This window comes from Podarcis liolepis, assembly GCF_965112155.1.
Source record: "Podarcis liolepis genome assembly, chromosome: 13".
Taxonomy (NCBI): domain Eukaryota; kingdom Metazoa; phylum Chordata; class Lepidosauria; order Squamata; family Lacertidae; genus Podarcis; species Podarcis liolepis.
The window spans coordinates 14,430,741-14,451,117 of NC_139573.1; the positions used below are offsets into that span (position 1 = coordinate 14,430,741).

The 20,377-nt window shown below is 48.9% G+C and overlaps 2 protein-coding genes across 6 annotated transcripts in view; one reads left to right on the forward strand and one right to left on the reverse strand.

The window, feature by feature from the left end:
* Window positions 1-20,377, reverse strand: part of OSGEP (O-sialoglycoprotein endopeptidase) — a 244,986-nt gene that overhangs the window by 1,065 nt on the left and 223,544 nt on the right. Inside the window, exons 2-11 of one of the 5 annotated variants that reach the window (XM_083470803.1) lie at window positions 9,979-10,195; window positions 7,714-7,834; window positions 6,706-6,825; window positions 6,079-6,254; window positions 5,203-5,298; window positions 4,088-4,137; window positions 2,674-2,752; window positions 2,379-2,444; window positions 1,283-1,373; window positions 69-144 (exon numbers count right to left, since the gene is read on the reverse strand). In XM_083470803.1, coding sequence (XP_083326929.1) covers window positions 69-144; window positions 1,283-1,373; window positions 2,379-2,444; window positions 2,674-2,752; window positions 4,088-4,137; window positions 5,203-5,298; window positions 6,079-6,254; window positions 6,706-6,825; window positions 7,714-7,828 — 869 coding nt within the window. In that variant the 5' untranslated portion in view covers window positions 7,829-7,834; window positions 9,979-10,195. Of the gene's footprint in view, window positions 1-68; window positions 145-1,282; window positions 1,374-2,378; window positions 2,445-2,673; window positions 2,753-4,087; window positions 4,138-5,202; window positions 5,299-6,078; window positions 6,255-6,705; window positions 6,826-7,713; window positions 7,835-8,743; window positions 8,897-9,310; window positions 9,830-9,978; window positions 10,237-20,377 lie in introns of those variants that run through there. The other 4 variants (XM_083470802.1, XM_083470804.1, XM_083470801.1 and 1 more) reach the window with 4 other exon arrangements.
* Window positions 10,846-19,876, forward strand: APEX1 (apurinic/apyrimidinic endodeoxyribonuclease 1). The gene is made up of 5 exons (XM_083470830.1): window positions 10,846-10,993; window positions 12,317-12,461; window positions 14,144-14,325; window positions 17,142-17,334; window positions 18,509-19,876. Exons 2-5 carry the CDS (start codon window positions 12,401-12,403, stop codon window positions 19,021-19,023), a joined length of 951 nt encoding a protein of 316 aa, XP_083326956.1. The 5' UTR covers window positions 10,846-10,993; window positions 12,317-12,400; the 3' UTR covers window positions 19,024-19,876.

The following is a 20,377-nucleotide window of genomic DNA, read 5'->3' on the forward strand; positions in this document are numbered from 1 at the left end:
TGCTGCAGACTCATGAGAGCCTAAATCTGGGAGGGTCTTGGAATGGAAGCAGGCAGGTGGAAGCTCACCTTTCATCCGTAGCAAAGAGTTTTGCTCCTCTTTCCTTGCACATGACTCCCATCATCTCCTGCAGCCGCTCATTACCTGGAGAGGAATGCAAGCAGGCAACATGCCAGAAAAAGCACCTTTGTATGTTCGGCACCTGCCCACCTCTGAGGGAAGAACCTAACTCAGGCATAGGCAAACTTAGCCCTCCAGATGTTTTGAGAATACAATTCCCATCATCCCTGATCACTAGGGGTGATGGGAGTTGTAGTCCCAAAACATCTGGAGGGCAGAGTTTGCCTATGCCTGATCTAACAGGTGGGTGGGTGGGTCTCAGTCTTGGCTGTCTATAGCAAACCTAGCCTTCTTCAAGATCAGGATAGTGTTCTTGAACTTTGGGTCTTTGTTGAACTACAACTCCCATCATCCACAGCCAGTTTAGCCAACGGTCAAGGATGATGGGAGTTGTAGTCCACCAACACCTGTGGACCCAAGGTTAAAGAACACTGCCCTGGTGGACACAGGTAGTTTGGATTTTGTTTCCACAGAACAGTTGTGGGTATAAAATGAGGAACATAAGAAGAGTCTACTGACCAGGCCAATACCCCATCTAGCCCAGCATCCTGGTCTCAAAGTGGCCAAACTTCGTGGGAAGCCCACAAGCAAGACCTGAGCACAAAAAGCCCTCTCCCCACCTGTAATTTCTAGCAACTAGTATTTAGAGTCATATACTGCCTCTGGCTGTGGAGAAAGAACATAGTTATTGTGTCTAGTAGTCACTGATAGCCTTATCCTCTGTGAATTTGCCTAATTCTCTTTCTAAAGACATCCAAGTTGGCGTCCATCTTAGATCGGAAATGGTAACTTGAGTTGAGACACATATGTGGAAATCTCCAAATTAGAAAGGGCTGGGCCAGCGTTTTTAAAGAAGCGTACGTTGCTGGATGAAACACAGGTGAGAAAATTAAGGATTTTGAAAAGACAGAAACGGTGGGGAAGCAATTCGATGTAACACCGGAGGCTGAAAACAGAGGGTCCCAGCTCAGTTTTGAGAGCATACTGGGAGCGATGAGAAAGCACTGGGGAGGGAGGGGGAGGAGCAAAGCAGATGGAGCAACTGTGTAGGTCAAATTGCTCTGAGGACTTGTTTGGGGAAGGAGAGATGGGAGGAGAATTCAGAACGCGAACAGGGCAGCGGTTTCAGCCATTCACACCACACTTGCTTGGTGACACCTACAGCCAACGCCACCCACGATCAGTGCCTCATGAGAACCAGTGTGCGCCATGGCCCGTTCCGTTATCTCCACCAGCATAGCAAACAGAGTCTCCTGGTGGGCAGAGAGAAACCAAAACAGACAAAACAATTACGAAGTCATCCATTTTTGAGTCTCGCGTGTAGGCCACAGGTTGAGCCCCGGGCCCTGGATTTATGTGGGCATCATAATTAGGCGCCCACTGCCACAGTGGGTGCCCTTGCCCACCCACTGGTCCCACCCTCTTCCATCTCTGGGCACAAAGTGCGTCCCCCTCTCCTGCCTGCCCTGATGGGTAAGGAGAGGAACCAGGCCCTTCATAGTTGCTAAGCAACCACTAAAGAGGCCTGTCGCCTCTTTCTTGGTTGACCTGGAAGAAGCTGATACCCTAAGTTGGTCTAGAAAGCACTATTGTTGCTCGTTCCTCCTCAAATAGGACTGAAAATCAGCCGCTCAGGAGGATGGAGCAGAAATGCTTTTGCCCAACAGTGGGTGGCCTTGAAAGGGCCACAAGCTCAGCAGCAGAGCATCCCAAGTTCAGTTCCCATAATCTCCAGACAGGACTGAGAGAGATCTCCTACGTGAAACCCTGGAGAGCATCAATACCTGTCCTTGTAGACAATAATAATGATTATTATTATTTCTTATTTATACCCCCGCCCATCTGGCTGGTTTCCCCAGCTGCTCTGGGCGGCTTCCAACAGAACACTAAAAAACAATAACCTATTAAACATTAAAAGCTTCCCTAAACAGGGCTGCATTCAGATGTCTTCTCAAAGTCTGGTAGTTGTTTTTCTCTTTGACATCTGGTGGGAGGGCATTCCACAGGGTGGGTGCCACTACCAAGAAGGCCCTCTGCCTTGTTCCCTGTAGCTTTGCTTCTCACAATGAGGGAACCGCCAGAAGGCCCTCGGCGCTGGACCTCAGTGTCTGGGCAGAATAATGGGGGTGGAGACTGGGCCGAGGCCATTGAGCTAGATGCACCAATGGTCTGACTCAAGCAACTTCCTATGTTCATATGACAACCCTAGAGGCGGCATATCAACCCCATCCTAGGCCTTGGTCTGGTTAGTTCCTCACCTGTAGGGAGAAGCAGAGGTCCTCTGGAGTACATTCTTTTGCAGCTAGCATCCTATGAGCCACTTCCTGTGCAGAGAGAGGAAGAGAAGGAGGAATGAAGAAGGGTTGCCACCGTTTTTGCTGGCAAGGCTGCTGTGCAGCTACAAGCAGGCACAAGCTCGACCCATTCTCCTGCCTTGAAGTCAGACTAAAGTTTGAAAGAAGTCCCATGCCTGTCATCCAGCATTCAAGGGCAGAAGAAACCCCAACACAGAGAGAGAAAGGTGATATGGAAGATAACAAGATTTAACCTTACCTCTATATGGGATAAGATCCCAGAGAATGACACATCCATGCCTTTCACTGTATAGGGGAGTTCCACCAGCCTTTGGCCCCTGTGTAGGACGCAGAATGTGTTCAAGTCCCCCTCTCACAACTCAAGGCTGTTTTATAGGTGTCCAGTCCCCTTAGAATCCAGTTTGTTTGTGTCCGTTTTTTAAAAAATACACCACAATGCGCTAGGCCTCATTAAAATTGTGGGGAAAGGCATCCAATACATGCACCTTGGGGCAAATTTATACAATTGTCTGTGACAGGAAAGACGTGGGGTGTGTGTTATATTTTTAATGCATAAAATGAGTCTTCCCAAGGATATAGCTAGGCATTGGGCAACCTAAAACCTTGCTGTTGAGAAATATACAAAGTGGTGGTATCATAGGGATTTTCCTGCCACGAATAATCTTGTGAACTCACATTTTTAATTATTATTTACTTGTACAATAAATTTTATATTATGTTAAATCGTTGTTATTCATTATTTTGATTTTTAAGTATATCGTTCTTATAATCATCACACTTTCCTTCTACAAGATGCCATAACAAGGCACAAGAGTCATGTCCCCCATTTCAGGGTCTCGCCAGCTGCCACACTCGGAGGACTTTCAGCATCCTCTTCTGCAGTGCCCCCCCCCCCGAGTGAGGACATGGTTCTCCTGTCATCCTCAGAGTCTGGGAATGACTCCCTCTGTAGCTTCTGCTACTCTGCAGCCACGCAGGTGCACGAGACTGCAGAACTGGCCACAGGGCCCTTGAAGGGTTGCAGGCAGTCCTCCCCAGGGATGTAGAACCACTGAATGAGAAGACTCTGCCTGCCTCGGGGTAACTTAGGACCTTTGCTGGGAGAGCATCTTCCATACCTCAGCCACAACAAGGCTCACTGGGAGCTGTCCAGGGTCCTGAATTGCTGGGCCTTGACCTGACTTGCCTAGACTTGAAGAGACTAGAAGAGGTGCTGGTAATTGTGACTACTTCCCCTGTGGGGGTCCCGATCCCCAGCAGAACAGGGTCTAGGTCCCTGCCCTGCAATCTCAGCTTTGCTTAGTAAAATTTATTATATATATATAAATTTCGCACATTGCATATAAAAGGCTGAAAATGGGGAATATAGTTATTTGTTGAAAGCTCAGGAAGCCCCCCAAAAGCCTGTTAGGATGGACTTTTAGCAACTGGCGCTCAATCCCAATTTGGGATGTGCCCCAAACAGGACACTTTTCCTTTTGCATTTCCTGAATTCTGGGTGTAGATCAAACTATTACTGAACAACTTTCTCTGAAGCCAGGATGGGACTGAGAATGAAACAGACAACCCAGTGCAACTCATGCAGCTAGTGAAAAATTTAACATGTTTGCACAAAATGTGTGTATGTCTTTTTTTCTTTTACCATTACTCACTTCTTGGCCATCTGTTCAATGTTGTAGCCCGGGCTGGGATCGTTTGAGATCTAAGTCGAGAGAGGCAACACAGCTGTCAGAACTCTATACAGCCTCGTAAGGCACCATCACCCTTCCCATCACCCAGAACCAGCCAGATCGACCATTGGAGAGCCATTTGGCTGTGTACAATACTCATCGCGTGAGAGCAGCCCTACCAAATGAGAGTTCCACCTGCTGAGCGACAGTCAGAGAAAGGTGGAGAGGGATAGAAATTGCACACGAGGAGAAACAGGGAAGCTATCACTTGGCTCTCGCCTTCCATTTTCTGCATCTCTGGCAGCTAATGTTCCCTTCTCTGCCCCCTTCCAAGTCATAAGGAAAATCAGCCACCAAGGTGAAGGAGGAGAAGAGATAGAGAAGGGAGCTAATTATTTCTCCATCACTTTGTGTGTCACTTCTATCCCAACCCCTCTCAGTCTCAGGCAGGTAATGTAATGGGCCCGGGGGGGGGGGGACTGGCCTGCTCTTATTTATTTATTACAATTATATACCACGTTTTCCTTGAAGAAGAAATTGGATTTGATATCCTGCTTTATCACTACCCGAAGGAGTCTCAAAGCGGCTAACAATCTCCTTTTCCCTTCCTTCCCCACACTCTGTGAGGTGAGTGAGGCTGAGAGACTTCAGAGAAGTGTGACTAGCCTAGGTCACCCAGCAGCTGCATGTGGAGCAGCAGGGAAGCGAACCTGGTTCACCAGATTACGAGTCCACCGCTCTTAACCACTACACCACACTGGTGGTGAACAACTTTCTCCTCTTCCCCATTATATCTGTAGTTGTCTCTAGGGCTGGGCGGTATATCAATATATCATTCAAAACCGGCTTGAAGACCATATAGTGATATTGGTTTCATAATTTTTGACCTGGCGATATATCGCGAATCCTATGTGTGTGCTGTGCAAAAATCACGATGCGGCAAAAACCAGGAAGCTAGACAGTGCCTCTACGTAGCTTCATCCTCATTTCAGACATGGTGACGTATCAGGATACTGCGGTGTTTAACTGGTGACATATCGCGATGTCAAAAACCAGGTATCGCCCAGTCCTAGTTGTCTCTCCTTTCAATTGCTCACCTTCAACACCCGAGCAAAGCGGTCGAGGCAGTTCCCTACGGCGATGTCGATGGTTTCTCCAAATATACGATATCGGTGCTCAGAATACGCAATAACCTGAGTGTGGGGTGGAGAGGAGAGGAGGAAGAGACGATGCTCAGGACACCTCCAGACCATATGTCTAAAGCACACTCAGAGAGAGAGCAGCATAACACCTTAAGTGCTGAACTAGGGTTGAAATCTCCAAGCAGTGGGTTGGGATGCCAGCCAGCCAATACAAAAGATGAAATAAATTAAGAGGGGGAAGAGCTTGGGGGGGGGGGGAAGACACCTATATTTTTCCTCCACTGTCAGAGGAGAGAGAACCAATGAAGAGCCTTTCTGGATCAGGCCAAGGGCTCATCTCCCAGCATCCTCTTCCCACAGTGGCTAAACAGTTGCCCATGATGGGAACCCCCAAGACAGTCCTGAGCCCAAGAGCCCTCTCCCTGCCTGCAGTTTCCAGAAAGATACTGCCTCCTACAATGTAAGTAGAGCAAAGCCATCCGAGTTAATAGCTTTGTGGGACTACAACTCCCATCATCCATGACCACAGGCCATGCTGGCTGATGGAAACTGGAGAACATCAACAACATCTGGAAGGCCACAAGTTGCCCTCTCCTTGCTGCAGCGTTCAAAACACAGCAAGACTCGGGACGGAGAACTGTGGAAAGGGCAGGAAATATATATTTCACCCCCCCAAAAAGGGCTAAAGGGTTCACCGAAAAGCACCCAAGTACAAAACTCTGAATACCAGCTGCTGGGAATCATACCTGGGGAGAGCTGCTGTTGTGTTTGGGTCTTCCTTGTGGACTTCCCTGAGGCACCTGGTTGGCCACTGTGAGAACAAGATCTTACCTGCGTGTTTCCACCGCTGACGTACAACACAGTTGGGTTCTGGGCACCAGTTATCAGCCGCCCCATCTCGATGTGCCCCACGCAGTGATTCACCCCCAGCAGAGGCTTCCCCCACAGCTGGGCCACCGTCCGTGCCACAACTGCTACAGTCACCAATGGGGCACCCATGCCTGGACCTGGATAAGGGAGGGGGAAAGATGTTTAAGGCCAACAGGACCGGATGGAATTTGCCTTTCTCACATCCTAATCATGACTGTGCTTTCCTCATTACTCTTTGTTGTTTCCGTCCAAGAACTATTCGTGTTATTATCATAAAACTGCCACCTTATCATAAAATATCAAGGTGGGATACAATAGAAAATGTGGCCCTCCAGGCTTCTATCTCTGGCCCTCAGACCTCTGCTCAGGCCCTGCCCCCTCATTGGCCCTGCCCCACACCAGCTCAAGGGCTTTCGCCTGGCTGAAATGTTTCCTTGAACTGTGGTAATGCTGCCTCTTGTTTCCTGAATGCAGAGAGATGAATTTGAAGGAACCTCCAGCCTGGTCTTCAAGGTCACCTGTCTGTTAAGTCTCCTTGAGGAATTCAAAATGGCGGCTGCCGAAGCAAGAATTTAGTGAGGGACTCACCCTTGGTGAAAGCCACAGCATCAATGTCCTGCGGCTTCAGCCCAGCCTCCTGCAGGGCCTCCTGCAGCACGTCAAGGATACAAGCCCGATGGTGGCATGCAGTGTCACTTGGCAAGAAACCTGGAATGTGGAGGAAGGAAAAAGGCATCAGGACAGGGAGACATGGAAAGCTGAAGGCAGATCTCTTAAGGAGGGCCGCGCAAACTCAGTGTATCTTGCTTGTCTTCTCTCTGTCAACACTCCTCTGCACACCCACCAGAAACCCAAATTGTGTATCAAGAGAAAGTATTACGCAAATCTTTGTAGAACTCAGAATGGCAAGGAAGAAGTGTACTCAGGGCTGTCTCTGTGTATGCTGAGATTCTGCAGCAGCAGATAATTCAAATCCAGAAGACTGAAGCTTTTAAAAAAACAACAACAACAGCAGCCATGTTCCTAAACCTTACGATAGAGAAGCGATGCTTGAAAATGCATTGGCAAGGTCTCAGAAGCCAAAGTGACAGTCAAATACTGCCCTGCCCCTAACTAGCAAAACATGAATTAATAATGCTAAAGAAAGCTGGAATTATGCAAAATATAATTCCAGAACGGCAAAAAAGAAAGAAAGAGCAACTCACTCAAAGTTGTTCAATTCACATCTCCTTTCTTTTCTTTTCTTTTAAAAGTATTTTTATTAAGCAATTTCAACATAACAAATTATCAAACCATATAATCACATGAATTCTCCCCCCCCCCACTTCCATCCCTCCCTCCCCCAACCAGGAACTTCCCTCAGCTCCTCTCTCTGATTTCTCTGCACATATTATTCTCTGCATGTTGTAAAATTATACATATCCTTGCCTTGTCTATCTATCATGTTGTCAGCCTTCAATTCCCATCTCATGCATGGGTTCTGGCTTGGTGTAGGATTTGGACGAAGCAGAAAATGTGACATTCCTTCAGTGCAGGGTACATGCACCCCGGGGAACACAGGGTGGAGGAATCAAGTGGTAGAACGGCTACACTCACCCTGCCCCGGAGGGGTGACATACGTTCGCCGCGGGTTGCTCAGCACCTCTCCATCCCGCACGATCCCCACTCCAATCTTGTTGGCGCTGCCCTCAAAGCCTATCACCACAGGCATAGCATCCTGGAAAGCCAGAGAGAGAGAAAGAGAGAGAGAGAATTTTTACTTTGTTGCAAAGAGGCGCCATGTTGTCTCCAACCCACCAGAGGCAGTTTTAGGGTAGCATGACCAGTTTGGCTGCACTGGGCAGCGCACTGCAAGGGGCACCACAACAGAGCACATGAGGCATGTGCCGAATTTTAATGTTGCCCAGGGCGCCATAGAAATTTGAGAGCCAAAGTCTGCCACTATGAAGAAAACAGAGTAAAATCACAAATACATATCAAAACCATCCCCATCCCCTGCCCCCCGTTTCCCACTTCTCCCTTCCCTGCCCTACCTGGTAATTTATTTATTTATTGCATTTACACCCTTGTGCAAATTAATTGAAACAAACAATGCAGTTTATTGTACAAAACTCACATATACATAACTCACATATACGTACATTAGTAACGGATATGACCTCCGCTATTTTTAAGCAGCATGTGAACACGGTTTGGCATGGAGTCTACTAGCTTCGACAGTCACTGGTGATTTTTGGATCCCTGTACCATACTTGAATCAGCGCCTGAATGAGCTTCTCCATAGTCATACAGCCTACAGCACAGAGGCGACTTTTGCATATACCCCAAAAATTCTCAATGGGATTTACGTCCAGGGAATTCCCTGGCCAATCAAGTACAGTGGTACCTCGGGTTACATATGCTTCAGGATACATTCGCTTCAGGTTACAGACTCCGCTAACCCAGAAATAGTACCTCGGGTTAAGAACTTTACCTCAGGATGAGAACAGAAATTGTGCTCTGGCGGCACGGCAGCAGCGGGAGGCCCCATTAGCTAAAGTGGTGCTTCAGGTTAAGAACAGTTTCAGGTTAAGAACGGACCTCCGGAACGAATTAAGTACTTAACCCAAGGTACCACTGTATGTACCTGTATTTGCTGCTCTGTCATGAATTTCTTCACCACTTTCGATGAGTGACAGGGGGCTAGGTCCTGCTGCAATATCCCAGTACCGTCAGGATACCTCTTTTCCAGCTCTGTATAATTGTCTTCTATTGGCTGCAGGCTTCTGACACCATAATGATCAACTGACTTTCCGTGTTTGTTCTGAGTACAGGATTATGAGTAAGATAGAAAACATGCTTTGTTTCAATTAATCTGAACAAGGGTGTATATCCCATCTGCAAGGAGCTCAAGGTGGTGTGCCTGATTCTCCTGCTCCTCATTTAATCCTCACAGTAACCCTGCGAGGTAGGCCAGGCTGAGAGATGGTGACAGACTCAAGGTCATACAGTGAGCTTCATGACAGAACCCTGATCTTCAGGTCCTCATCTGACACTCTAAACAACACATCACACTGGCTCTCCGTGCTGTTATAATAAACATACAGTAATAGCCATTTAGTTGATAGGCAGATATGCCTGTCCACTTTTTTGCCACTCTGGTGGGCATGTGCAAGAAGGTGGCTAAAGAGCACGTGTTTGACATTTGTCTGACCTGAGAGTTTTCTCTTTCTATCCAAGATTTAGCTCAGGCTTCAGTTCCACTGGGAGAAAAAACAGGGCAGTTCCAGCTCTGGCTACCAGGTTTTAATCAGGTCGTTGACAAAAAAGAGGGTATTAGGGGATGGTGTAGGTTTTGCAAACTCAGTGCAGGTTGAAAGGGCTGAGCCTGTTTAGCCTGGAGAAAATTAAGAGATGTTGGCAGCTGCCTCCAAACATCTGAAGATGGAGCAGACTTGTTCTCTGTTGCTCTAGTGGTCAGAACTAGAATAAATAGGTAGAAATCGCAGAGATTTGGGCCAAAGTTTTATGGGAAACTTATTAACTGTAAGGGCTCTTCTACGGTGAAGCAGATTGCCTCGGCAGGTGGCTGTGGACTACAACTTCCATCATCCCTCACTGCTAGCTGCACTGGTTAGGGCTGATGGAAGTTGGAGTCCAATAGACTGTGCGCTGTTGGGTTAACCCCTTTCAAGGACCTGAAATGAAGGGTTCTCGCCTTGATCTCGTCTCCCATCTGCGGGAGAGAGTTATTGCACGTGTGAATCGGGGACCTCTGGGGGCCCTGCCTCCTCCTCCTAGCGTTGCGGAGCATTTGCTTAGCGTAGCGCACTGGGAGCTGCGAAGAAGAGGAGCAAAGGAAATAGCCAGAGGCGGGCTTACAATCTTTCCCCCCCCCAGTTCAGAGGGTGGCGATGGGCTCCACGTGGGTTCTCTTGCCTCCCCGCTTCCGTGTCTTTGCCCTGATCCAAGTTTGCAGCTGCAGAAACTCAAGACTGCGAGATGATGATGATGATGGTGATGATGAGAGGAAGAACCGGGGGCGGGAATTGGAGGGGGAAAGGCGGGGAGGGGGAGAGAAACTCCGGAGAGATTTAAACTGCAGCGCCTCCTCCTCTTTGATTATAGGCAACGAAAAGGAGGCAGAGAATCTAGAGATAGAAAAAGGCAATCAACCCTTGACTTCTGGTTTTCATTCGGCCACCTCCATATGCGGAGAGAACGCAAGCATAGGCATTTTAATAACAAATTTTAAAAAGCATTGCTTCTCTTTAAGAGCCTTGCTGGATTAGACCCAGCGCCACATTCTTATCATCTCAGAAGGCAGCGAGATGCCAACCTTTGGCATGAACGCATGGCCCTCTCTCTTTCTCCACCTGCGAGTCCTAGCCACTCACTGGTATTCAGAGCCATGCTGCCTCCGGCAGTGAAACATGATCATCTTTTTTTTAATCCTGTACAAACTCTCCCGCCACCCCTGATTTATTTTATTTAGCGTTGGCCGGCCCCACCACAGTTCAACTGAGAACCTAAGGTGTTGGTATAACTCCAGTAAAACTTGTGACTCCCCTTTGGGGCGGAGGCTGCCCGGAGAGAGTCCAGCTACGTCATCAGCCACCGAACTTCTTCTACTCCCTCTCCACGTGACACCCTCTATGATTCTTTAACCCCTTCATGCCATTACTGTCCATACCCTTTCCTCCATCAAAACCAAGGCAATCTCCCCTCTCGCTTTCATAATTAGAGCCCCGCCCTCTCAGGCCCTTTTCAGCAGCCTGTGTCACGTGATACAAATCCACTCCACGTGCTGCTCTCCCGGGCTCTCCATTCTCCTGGCGCGCGTGCGAGCTCTGCAGTCTCCGCCTTTGTCTCTGGGGAGCGGAGGGATCCTGGTGGGGTAAGAACAGGAGGAGAAATAATGGGAAATAATAATTATTTTATTAATTGTATGATTTATACAGAAGCGAAGGGGGAAGCCGGTCTTCTGTCTTTGCAGAGGGAGGGTGTATTGATAAGGTAGTTTCTCCTCCCCGCTTCTTGTTCCCTCTTCTCCCTGGAAGGCCTTTAAAGGTGCCCTTAAAAGTTGCGCGGCAGGTGAAATCTCAGCTGGTGCAGATTTCGTTGTAGTTGCATGGCAGGGGGTGGGGAACCTACAACCAAGTGGTGCATATGCAATCGTAGTTGCATAGCATCGTGGTTGCATGACAGGTAAAAATCGAACTGGTTCAGGCCCCCACTATTGCATATTGCTAAGACTTGAATTGGGACACGGGTGGCGCTGTGGGCTAAACCACAGAGCCCAGGACTTGCCGATCAGAAGGTCAGTGGTTCAAATCCCCGCGACGGGGTGAGCTATTGTTCAGTCCCAGCTCCTGCCAACCTAGCGGTTCAAAAGCAAATCAAAGTGCATGTAGATAAATAGTTACCACTTCGGAGGGAAGGTAAACAGCGTTTCCATGTGCTGCTCTGGTTTGCCAGAAGCGGCTTAGTCATGCTGGCCACATGACCCGGAAGCTGTACGCCGGCTCCCTTAGCCAATAAAGCAAAATGAGCACCGCAACCCCAGCGTCGGCCATAACTGGACCTAATGGTCAAGGGTCCCTTTACCTTTATCTTGACTTGAATTGACTAGAAGCTTAATCCAGTCTAGTGTCTATGCCTCCTCATATATTTTTGTGCTCTGGGCAGCTGTAGCACAGAGGTCTTGTCAGCACACTGTCATTTGATCTGGGGGAATTATCATAATTAGCTAAAAATGAGCGGATATTTGTGGAGCAAAAAGACACTTTGCTGGGTGGAAAGTCGCCCATTCAGTGTTTTCAGAGTGGCATTATTAGGGACTAATTATTTAATAATAATAATAATAATAATAATAATAATAATAATAATAATAATAATAATTAATTAATTATTAGGGGATTCGTCTTAAGAAGAGCCTGCTGGATCAGGTCAAAGGCCCATCCAGTATCCTGTTCTCATAGTAGGCAGCCAGAGACGTATGGGAAGCCCACAAGCAAGACTTGAATGCCAACAGCACTCTCTCCCCACTTGTGATTTCTGGCAAATGGTATTCAGAGGCAGAACACAGCCATCTCACCTTTATCCTCCATGAATTTGCCTAATCTTTTAAAGCCACCAAAGTCAATGGGGCTTATGGCACTGAAGGTGCCTGTTTGGAGGACATTTAGGAGTGTTTACCATCATGATCCTTCCTCCCCAGGAGACAACGTTGCTGTTCAATAGCCTGCTTCGGGCGAGGTTGCGCTGCCAGCTGCCTGGGGTAGGATCCAGCTGGGCACCTAAGATGCCAAAACGGGGCAAGAAGAAGGAAGTTGAAGCCCTTCCTGAGAAGGAGGAAGTGGCAGGTCAGTGTCTTCAGTCTTGGCAATAAAGATGGATTTGAATATGGATGGAGCTTATATGACACTTGAGATAGATATTTTTAGGACTCACCCTGTTCTTGTGGCTGTAATTTGTTTTAAACTTTTTAATGTATATATTTTTAATGCTGTAACCTGCTTTGGCACTATTTTTGTGGGGCATGGATAAGAAATTAAATTATTATTTTTACTACTATTACTAAAAATAATCTTTCAGATGTTTTTTGTGTCGTAGTCTTTCTCTCACCTGCTACAAGGTGGGGAATTGAGTGAACTTGGAGGGCTGGATCCAGAACTAACCCAAACTCTGTGAGACATTTTTGATAGGTGGGTGGATTTCCTGATGGCATCAGGTGATTGACAGTTGCAAGCCTCAAAGAGCAGGCAGGCTTAGCTTCGATTTTAGTGCTGTGGGCCCATCTTTCAGTGAGATGTCACTACAGTGGTACCTCGGGTTACTTATGCTTCAGATTACACACTCCGCTAACCCAGAAATAGTGCTTCAGGTTAAGAACTTTGCTTCAGGATAAGAACAGAAATTGGGCTCCGGCGGCGCGGTGGCAGGGGGAGGCCCCATTAGCTAAAGTGGTGCTTCAGGTTAAGAACAGTTTCAGGTTAAGAACGGACCTCCGGAGCGAATTAAGTACTTAACCCGAGGTACCACTGTATCTTTCAATGTAACTAGCCTTCCCCACAGTGTTAATGTGAATATAAGATCTTGGGATGGGGAGACTGCCTTGAACTCTGTGAAGGAAATGTATTAATGAAGCAAGTAATCTATTTTATTATTTATAAATGTAATAAATAATATTGCATGCCCAGCAGATAGTATACTGCTTCGGAGCTGAGTAGGAATTTGAACCCTGGTCCTGGCTCAGCCCCCTAACCAACACACTGGCTCGTAATCCTACGTTGCTAGCCCAGGAGTTACGTAAAACCGCTTCCCTGATGGAGGTGTTCCTCTGCCCCAGTCTTGGTTCCTGTGTGGCATCTTTAAATGTGTGATTGTTTGTGTAAATGAATGAATGACACACCTGCTTGGATCCAGTCTTGCAAATAAATCCACAGAACTAACCAGCCTGCCTCCCCGCCCAATCCACTAGGCTACATGCCTACACTGACAATATTCATATATGGACAAAAGAGAAAAAGAAAAACTGATGCTTATAAACCACCACTACCTAGTTGCTAGGGACGCGGGTGGCGCTGTGGGTTAAACCACAGAGCCTAGGACTTGCTGATCAGAAGGTCGGCTGTTCGAATCCCCACGACGGGGTGAGCTCCTGTTCCTCGGTCCCTGCTCCTGCCAACCTAGCAGTTCGAAAGCATGTCAAAGTGCAAGTAGATAAATAGGTACCACTCTGGCGGGAAGGTAAATGGCGTTTCTGTGCGCTACTCTGGTTCGCCAGAAGCAGCTTAGTCATGCTGGCCACATGTACACCGGCTCCCTCGGCCAATAAAGCAAGATGAGCACTGCAACCCCAGAGTCGGCCATGACTGGACCTAATGGTCAGGGGTCTCTTTACCTTGTTGCTTGGAGGAAAATGTTGTTTGCCACATGAAATCAGTCAAGTAGGTCTTTGCAAACCTTACACGGAACCCCAGTGTTTCTCTTGACTGATGGAAAAGCGAATTGTTTCTTACTCTTCACTCTTTATTCTTGCCAGAACCAGAGCCTAAGAAGGCTAAGAAAGGTGGGGCGAAAGCTGAGAAGGAGGCCGATGGTCCAATCCTGTACCAAGACCCCCCTGACAAACTCACCTCTCCCAGTGGCAAGAAATACACCTTGAAGGTCACCTCCTGGAATGTTGACGGGATCCGAGCCTGGTTTAAGAAGAAGGGGCTGGAGGTAAGGCATAAGAATAGGCTCAACCGGTAGAGGCTGACCCCTGAGGGGGAATGGGGGGGGGCACTGCCCAACTAACCCCAGCCTGCCCTCAGTCCCATCTGCCTGCCTTCCTGCTTGCATCCTGTTCTCCCAGCTTCTTCCACTCCATCTCAAGTCTTGCCCCCTGGAGACAAAATGAGAATTGAGTTGGCCAGGCCTCTACTTGACTGGCCAATCCCCTGCTTTATGGGCTCCCTGCCTTCCACCCTCCCAGAATATGACCTGGGATCCATATATCCCATGACTGTTCATGGATCTTCCCCCCCCCTCCATGAATTTTTTGATTCCATTTCAAAGAGGCCGTCGTCGCCACATCTCGTGGTCTGTGAATTCCACAGATTGGTTCTGGGTTCCATGAAGGAGTCCTTCTGTTTGCGTGTCCTGGATTTGACGCCAATTAATTTATTCGGGTGACTCCTCCTGAATGCAAGTAATGGTGTGGGATGTATGTCTTGCCCCTCCCATGTGCCTCCCTTCTCTCTCTGTACTTTATTTTGAGCATAATTTTGTAAAAATATTATCTTGAGTCTCTTTAGCGATTTCCCCCACCCCAATATCTAAAGTAGAAAAAGCCTCACATGGTGTAGTTCAGGAGTGGGGAACTTGTGGTCCTTCAGTTGTTGCTGGACTCCAGATCCCATCAGCCCCAGCCATCATGGTATGATGGGAATTGGAGTCCCAGACCTGGAGGGCCACAGTTGAGCTACATTGGAGGAAAGCCTCTGCCTGGCAGTTTGTGTCCTTCCCTGCTCCCCTTCCACCTTCGTTACAGCCGTTTCCCCTGAGTTGCGCTTCACCATGGCTACCCATCAGGTTAAATGTTTCCTTGGAGATGATGTAGTCCCTCAAGGGAGAGTTGCATTCCCACCCTTTCCTGGAGAAGCAATTAGGAGCCAGTGGTATGGCAACCAGACGTCCTTCTGGGTAAACCGGGGAATCCCCCTGGGACTGTAGGAAGCAAAAGCAACTGAGCCTGTGAAGGCCAACAATCAGGGCAATCTATTTGTAGCCTACCTACAAATGTGTTTCCGAGCACAATTCAAAGTGTTGGTGTTGACCTTTAAAGCCCTAAACGGCCTCGGTCCAGTATATCTGAAGGAGCGTCTCCACCCCCATCGTTCTGCCCGGACACTGAGGTCCAGCTCCGAGGGCCTTCTGGCGGTTCCCTCACTGCGAGAGGCCAAGTTACAGGGAACCAGGCAGAGGGCCTTCTCGGTAGTGGCGCCCGCCCTGTGGAACGCCCTCCCATCAGATGTCAAAGCGATAAACAACTACCTGACATTCAGAAGACATCTGAAGGCAGCCCTGTTCAGGGAAGTTTTTAATATGTGACATTTTAGTGTATTTTTCATCTTTGTTGGAAGCCGCCCAGAGTGGCTGGGGAAACCCAGCCAGATGGGCGGGGTACAAATAATAAATTATTATTATTATTATTATTATTATTATTATTATTATTATTATTATTATTATTATTATATACCTTTCCTCTGCTTCTGAGGGAAGAGTTGAGCCACAGTGAGGCCTTCTCTATCGCAGGCCGATAGACTGGGACTAAAGCAACCTTTTGCTCTTCCTCTCCCAGAACAGACTTCTCATTAGCGATGTAGGAGTGCAAGTGAGGGCTGCAACAAAATGTTGCTGTACGGGATGCTCCCATTCTGGGTGCCAGCCAGTCATGCCCTGTTGCAGGGTGCTCCATTCCGTTCTCCCATCTGGCTTTCTTTGTCATCTACCCCGCCCCCTTCAAATACTCAGCATTCCTTTGCATGTTCAGACTTAATTGGACTAGGTTTTTGTTTTGTTTTGTTTTATAGGGATGTTCTTCCTCCTTACGTTTTTGCTCCCCTAAAGATTATTTACAAATATTGGGGATCCCCATATCTTGCGTGACGCTCCTCTCGTTTCTGTGTGGTGCTGTTTTGGTACATAAGAGCCAAGGAATTTGGGAACTGTGATGGCTATTGGTATGTGTCCGTTGTACTCCATAATGTCAGTGATGACCGGCAGGGGCTTTCCAGGTTTCAGACATAGGTCTTCTTCCAGCCATTCTTTGAGATGTTGGGGAAGCATGTTGAAGACGGCATATAAGTGAATAAATACACTTTCTTCCCCGTTTTATCATCACAGCGCTGCTGTGAGGGAGTTTTGCCTGAGACGAAACAATTAATCCACAATCAGCAAGCTTTGTATCTGGGTGTAGATTTGAACCCAGGTCTCTCTGGTCCTAAAGTTGACCCTATTACTACTACAGTTGTACCTTGGTTGACGAACACCTTGTGACTCGAACGCTTTGGCTCCCAAACGCCGCAAACCCGGAAGTGAGTGTTCGGTTTGCAAATGTTCTTTGGAATCCGAAGATCCGACGCAGCTTCTGTAGCTTCTGATTGGCTGCAGGAAGCCGCATCTTGGTTTCCAAATGTTTTGAAAGTCCAGCGGGACTTGCGGAACGGATTCTGTTCGACTTCCGAGATAGGACTGTACTACTACACCACACTAAAGCTCAGCCGGTAGAGCATGAGGCTCTTAATGTCACGGTTGTGGGTTCGAGCCCCACACTGGGCAAAAGATCCCTGCATTGCCGGGGGTTGGACTAGATGACCCTCATAGTCCCTTCCAAGTCTACAGTTCTATGACTCTAGGAATCCCTTCAGTCCGTAGCTAGTTTCATCAGCAAGCTAACCCAGTCCCCTCTCTGTCTGCTCCCCACCCTGCTAAATCTCGTTTTTCTTTATTGTGAGAAGATGGGAGACCTGACCTAAAGCCATCTCTCCCCACAGTGGGTGTGTGAGGAGAAGCCAGACATACTCTGCCTCCAAGAGACAAAATGTGCCGAAAAACAGCTGCCGGCCGAGATCCGGGATCTGGCTGACTATCCCCATAAGTACTGGGCCTGCTCTGACGACAAGGAAGGCTACAGTGGGGTGGCCCTCCTCTCCAAGGCCAAGCCTGTCGATGTCACCTACGGTATCGGTAAGGACTTCTGAAACCCCATGACTAACTGGAGGTGGGGACTCTCTGCCCTGGGGGCTGAATGTGGCCCTCACGGCCCCTTGTCTGGCCCTCAGAACTCTCACCAGGTCTTGCCTCTCTTGTCCCAAGGGCTAATAAAGGCCCCTCACCCCTAAACTACACTGTCCTCTGCCGCAAATCTCTCCTGTTTTGTCTGAAAGTCTTATGTTTCTTTTGCTTTTGAACAGCGCCCTTGTTTATCTTACAGCTAGCATGGATAATGGACAAGAATAATGGGCACTGTAGTCTAAAACATCAGGATTTTTACAATTTTTGCTGTATATCAGTTTGGGACAATGGGTCGACTCTCGGGTCTTGTATATTCCCTGGCGAGGTGCTTTGAAAAGAGCTCTGTAGACAAAGGGAAAAAAGGTCACCTGGCGACAGCTGGTGTGGCGTAATGGTTAGAGTGTTGGGCTATGACCTGGGAGAACAGGGTTTGAATCCCCACTCTGCCTTGTAGCTCGCTAGGTGACCTTGGGCCAGCCACCGTCTCTCCACTGGTGTACGTAAGTGTAAGAAAAGGGGTACCGTATTTTTCGCCCTATAGGACGCACTTTTTCCCCTCCAAAAATGAAGGGGAAATGTGTGCGTCCTATGGGGCGAATGCAGGCTTTCGCTGAAGCCTGGAAAGCGAGAGGGGTCGGTGCGCACCGACCCCTCTCACTCTCCAGGCTTCAGGAGAGCCGTAGCGCCAGCCCCACAAGGTCGGGGGACAGCGGGGAGGCGGAACGCCGCCATCCCGCTGTCTCCCGATGTGGTTTGGAGGCTGACGGCGGGGAGATGCGTGCTTCTCTCCGCCGCCAGCCCCGCAAGCTCCGGGGACAGCTGGGAGGCGCAGCACGTCTTCTCGCTGTCCCCGGACCTGGTCTGCAGGCGGGCGGCGGGGAGAAAAGCGCTTCTCCCCTCTGCCGGCCCCACAAGCACCTGGGGGGGGAATAATTTTTTTTCTTTATTTCCCCCCAAAAAACTTGGGGTGTCCTATGGGGCGAAAAATACGGTATATAAATCAAAACATTGTAACTCAAACTTGGCCAACAAGGCCTGGGGGAAACCTAGGTTCCCCACCAGATCCAGGTGCCCCTTCTGCTACTCCCGTAACCGGTGACCGTTTCCGTTCTCTGCCCCCCTGCAGGCGAGGAGGAGCACGACAAGGAAGGCCGGGTGATCACGGCTGAGTTTCCCTCCTACTTCCTGGTGACGGCCTACGTCCCCAACGCAGGCCGGGGCCTGGTGCGACTGGAGTACCGCCAGCGCTGGGACATGGCCTTCCGCTCCTACCTGCAAGGCCTGGCTGCCCGCAAGCCCCTCGTCCTCTGCGGGGACCTCAATGTGGCCCACCAGGAGATCGATCTGAAGAACCCCAAGGGCAACAAGAAGAACGCCGGCTTCACCCCCGAGGAGCGGGAGGGTTTCAGCAAGCTGCTGGAGGCCGGCTTTGCCGACACGTTCCGCCACCTCTACCCTGACACCCCCTATGCCTACACCTTCTGGACCTACATGATGAACGCCCGGGCCAAGAACGTGGGCTGGCGGCTCGACTACTTTGTGGTCTCCAAAGACCTGCTGGAGAACGTCTGCGACAGCAAGATCCGATCCACGGCCCTGGGCAGCGACCACTGCCCCATCACCCTGTACCTGGCTGTGTGATGGAGAGTCAAGGGGATGGAGGGCGGTTACTAACATGGGTATCCTCTGATAATTGCAGCTTGAGCCGAGAGGTGGATAGAGAGACCCAGCCCTAGAAAATCCTGCTTGTGGGATTTGAGATCATGTTCTTTCAGTATGCCAGGGGTCACCAACATGGTGCCATCCAGATGTCTTGCTCTTGGGAAGTGCAATCCACAACATCTAGAGAGCATTATGGTGGCAAACTCTGGCCTATGTTCATGCCCACTCTTCTCTAGTGGGGGCTTCAAATTTCTCTGTTATTTCTTTGTTCACAGTAAGGTATCTGCACTGGGTTGCCTGCTCCTGATCTGGAAGACCGCCTCTTTTGCAATTCCGCCTCTCCCCAAGGATGGTTTTGGGCTTGTGAAATGGTGCAGTGCGCTGGGGAAATCCAGTGCTGCAGAAGTTCATGCACCCTTTCCCTCCCTCCCCCCCCTTGCAAGTCAGCAGGGTCCCGTTTTCCACTCTAGAGCAGATGGGAGGGAAGAGGCGGGAGGTGCAGGATAAGCCATATGGTGTCTTTCTGACTCAGGGCTGTTAAATGTGAGGTTGGTATCGCTGGTTCAGCAGCTGGCAACCCTTGTGCGATGTGGTTCTCAAAAGTGGAAGTTTCTTTTGTATTTAGGAAAAGCTGTTTTGCAACTCCTTTGGCCTCTAACTGTCCATCCTCCGTCCCTTATTTGTCTACCTAGCAGCTACCAGTTTTCTCCTTACAAAAGGCTGCCCCCCCCCCTTCTAGGCAGCAATGGTGCTCCGAGACAAAAGATTTAACTCTTCTGGAAAAAGTGTATTAAACTTCCCTTTATATATATATAAAATGTGAATTTCTACAGCTCTCCTGGTTATTTTTGCGGCATTATTCTCAAGGGTGGAGGGGCAGCAGAGGTGAATGGGCACTGCCACACCAACCCTCAGCCTGCCTTCCCACTTCCAGCCAGCCCAAGGGGTCACCTGACCTGTCAGCTTTCTCTGCTTTAGTCTCTGTTACCCCTTGTGTCACTCAATAGGGGAGAGGATGGGGACATTGGGACAGGCTCCACCTAGTCTTTGGCTCCCACCCTCTGTTCCAATGGGCTTCAGCCACTATGGTTGGAGTATGAGTGATGGTGTTCCTCCCTGCACCCTGTTAATGACTGTTTACTTCATTTTTATCCTGTCAATCTTCCAGAGTCACAGGAATTACTTTCCCCATCTGTTGGATCCTCCAAGAAACCTATGAGGGAGACCTCTGGCAATGGCTGACTCATGGCCATCCAGTGACTATCAAACTCAAATGAAGATTTAAACGCAGCTCTCCCTAACACAAGGGTAGCCAACGTGGCGCCCTCAGTTC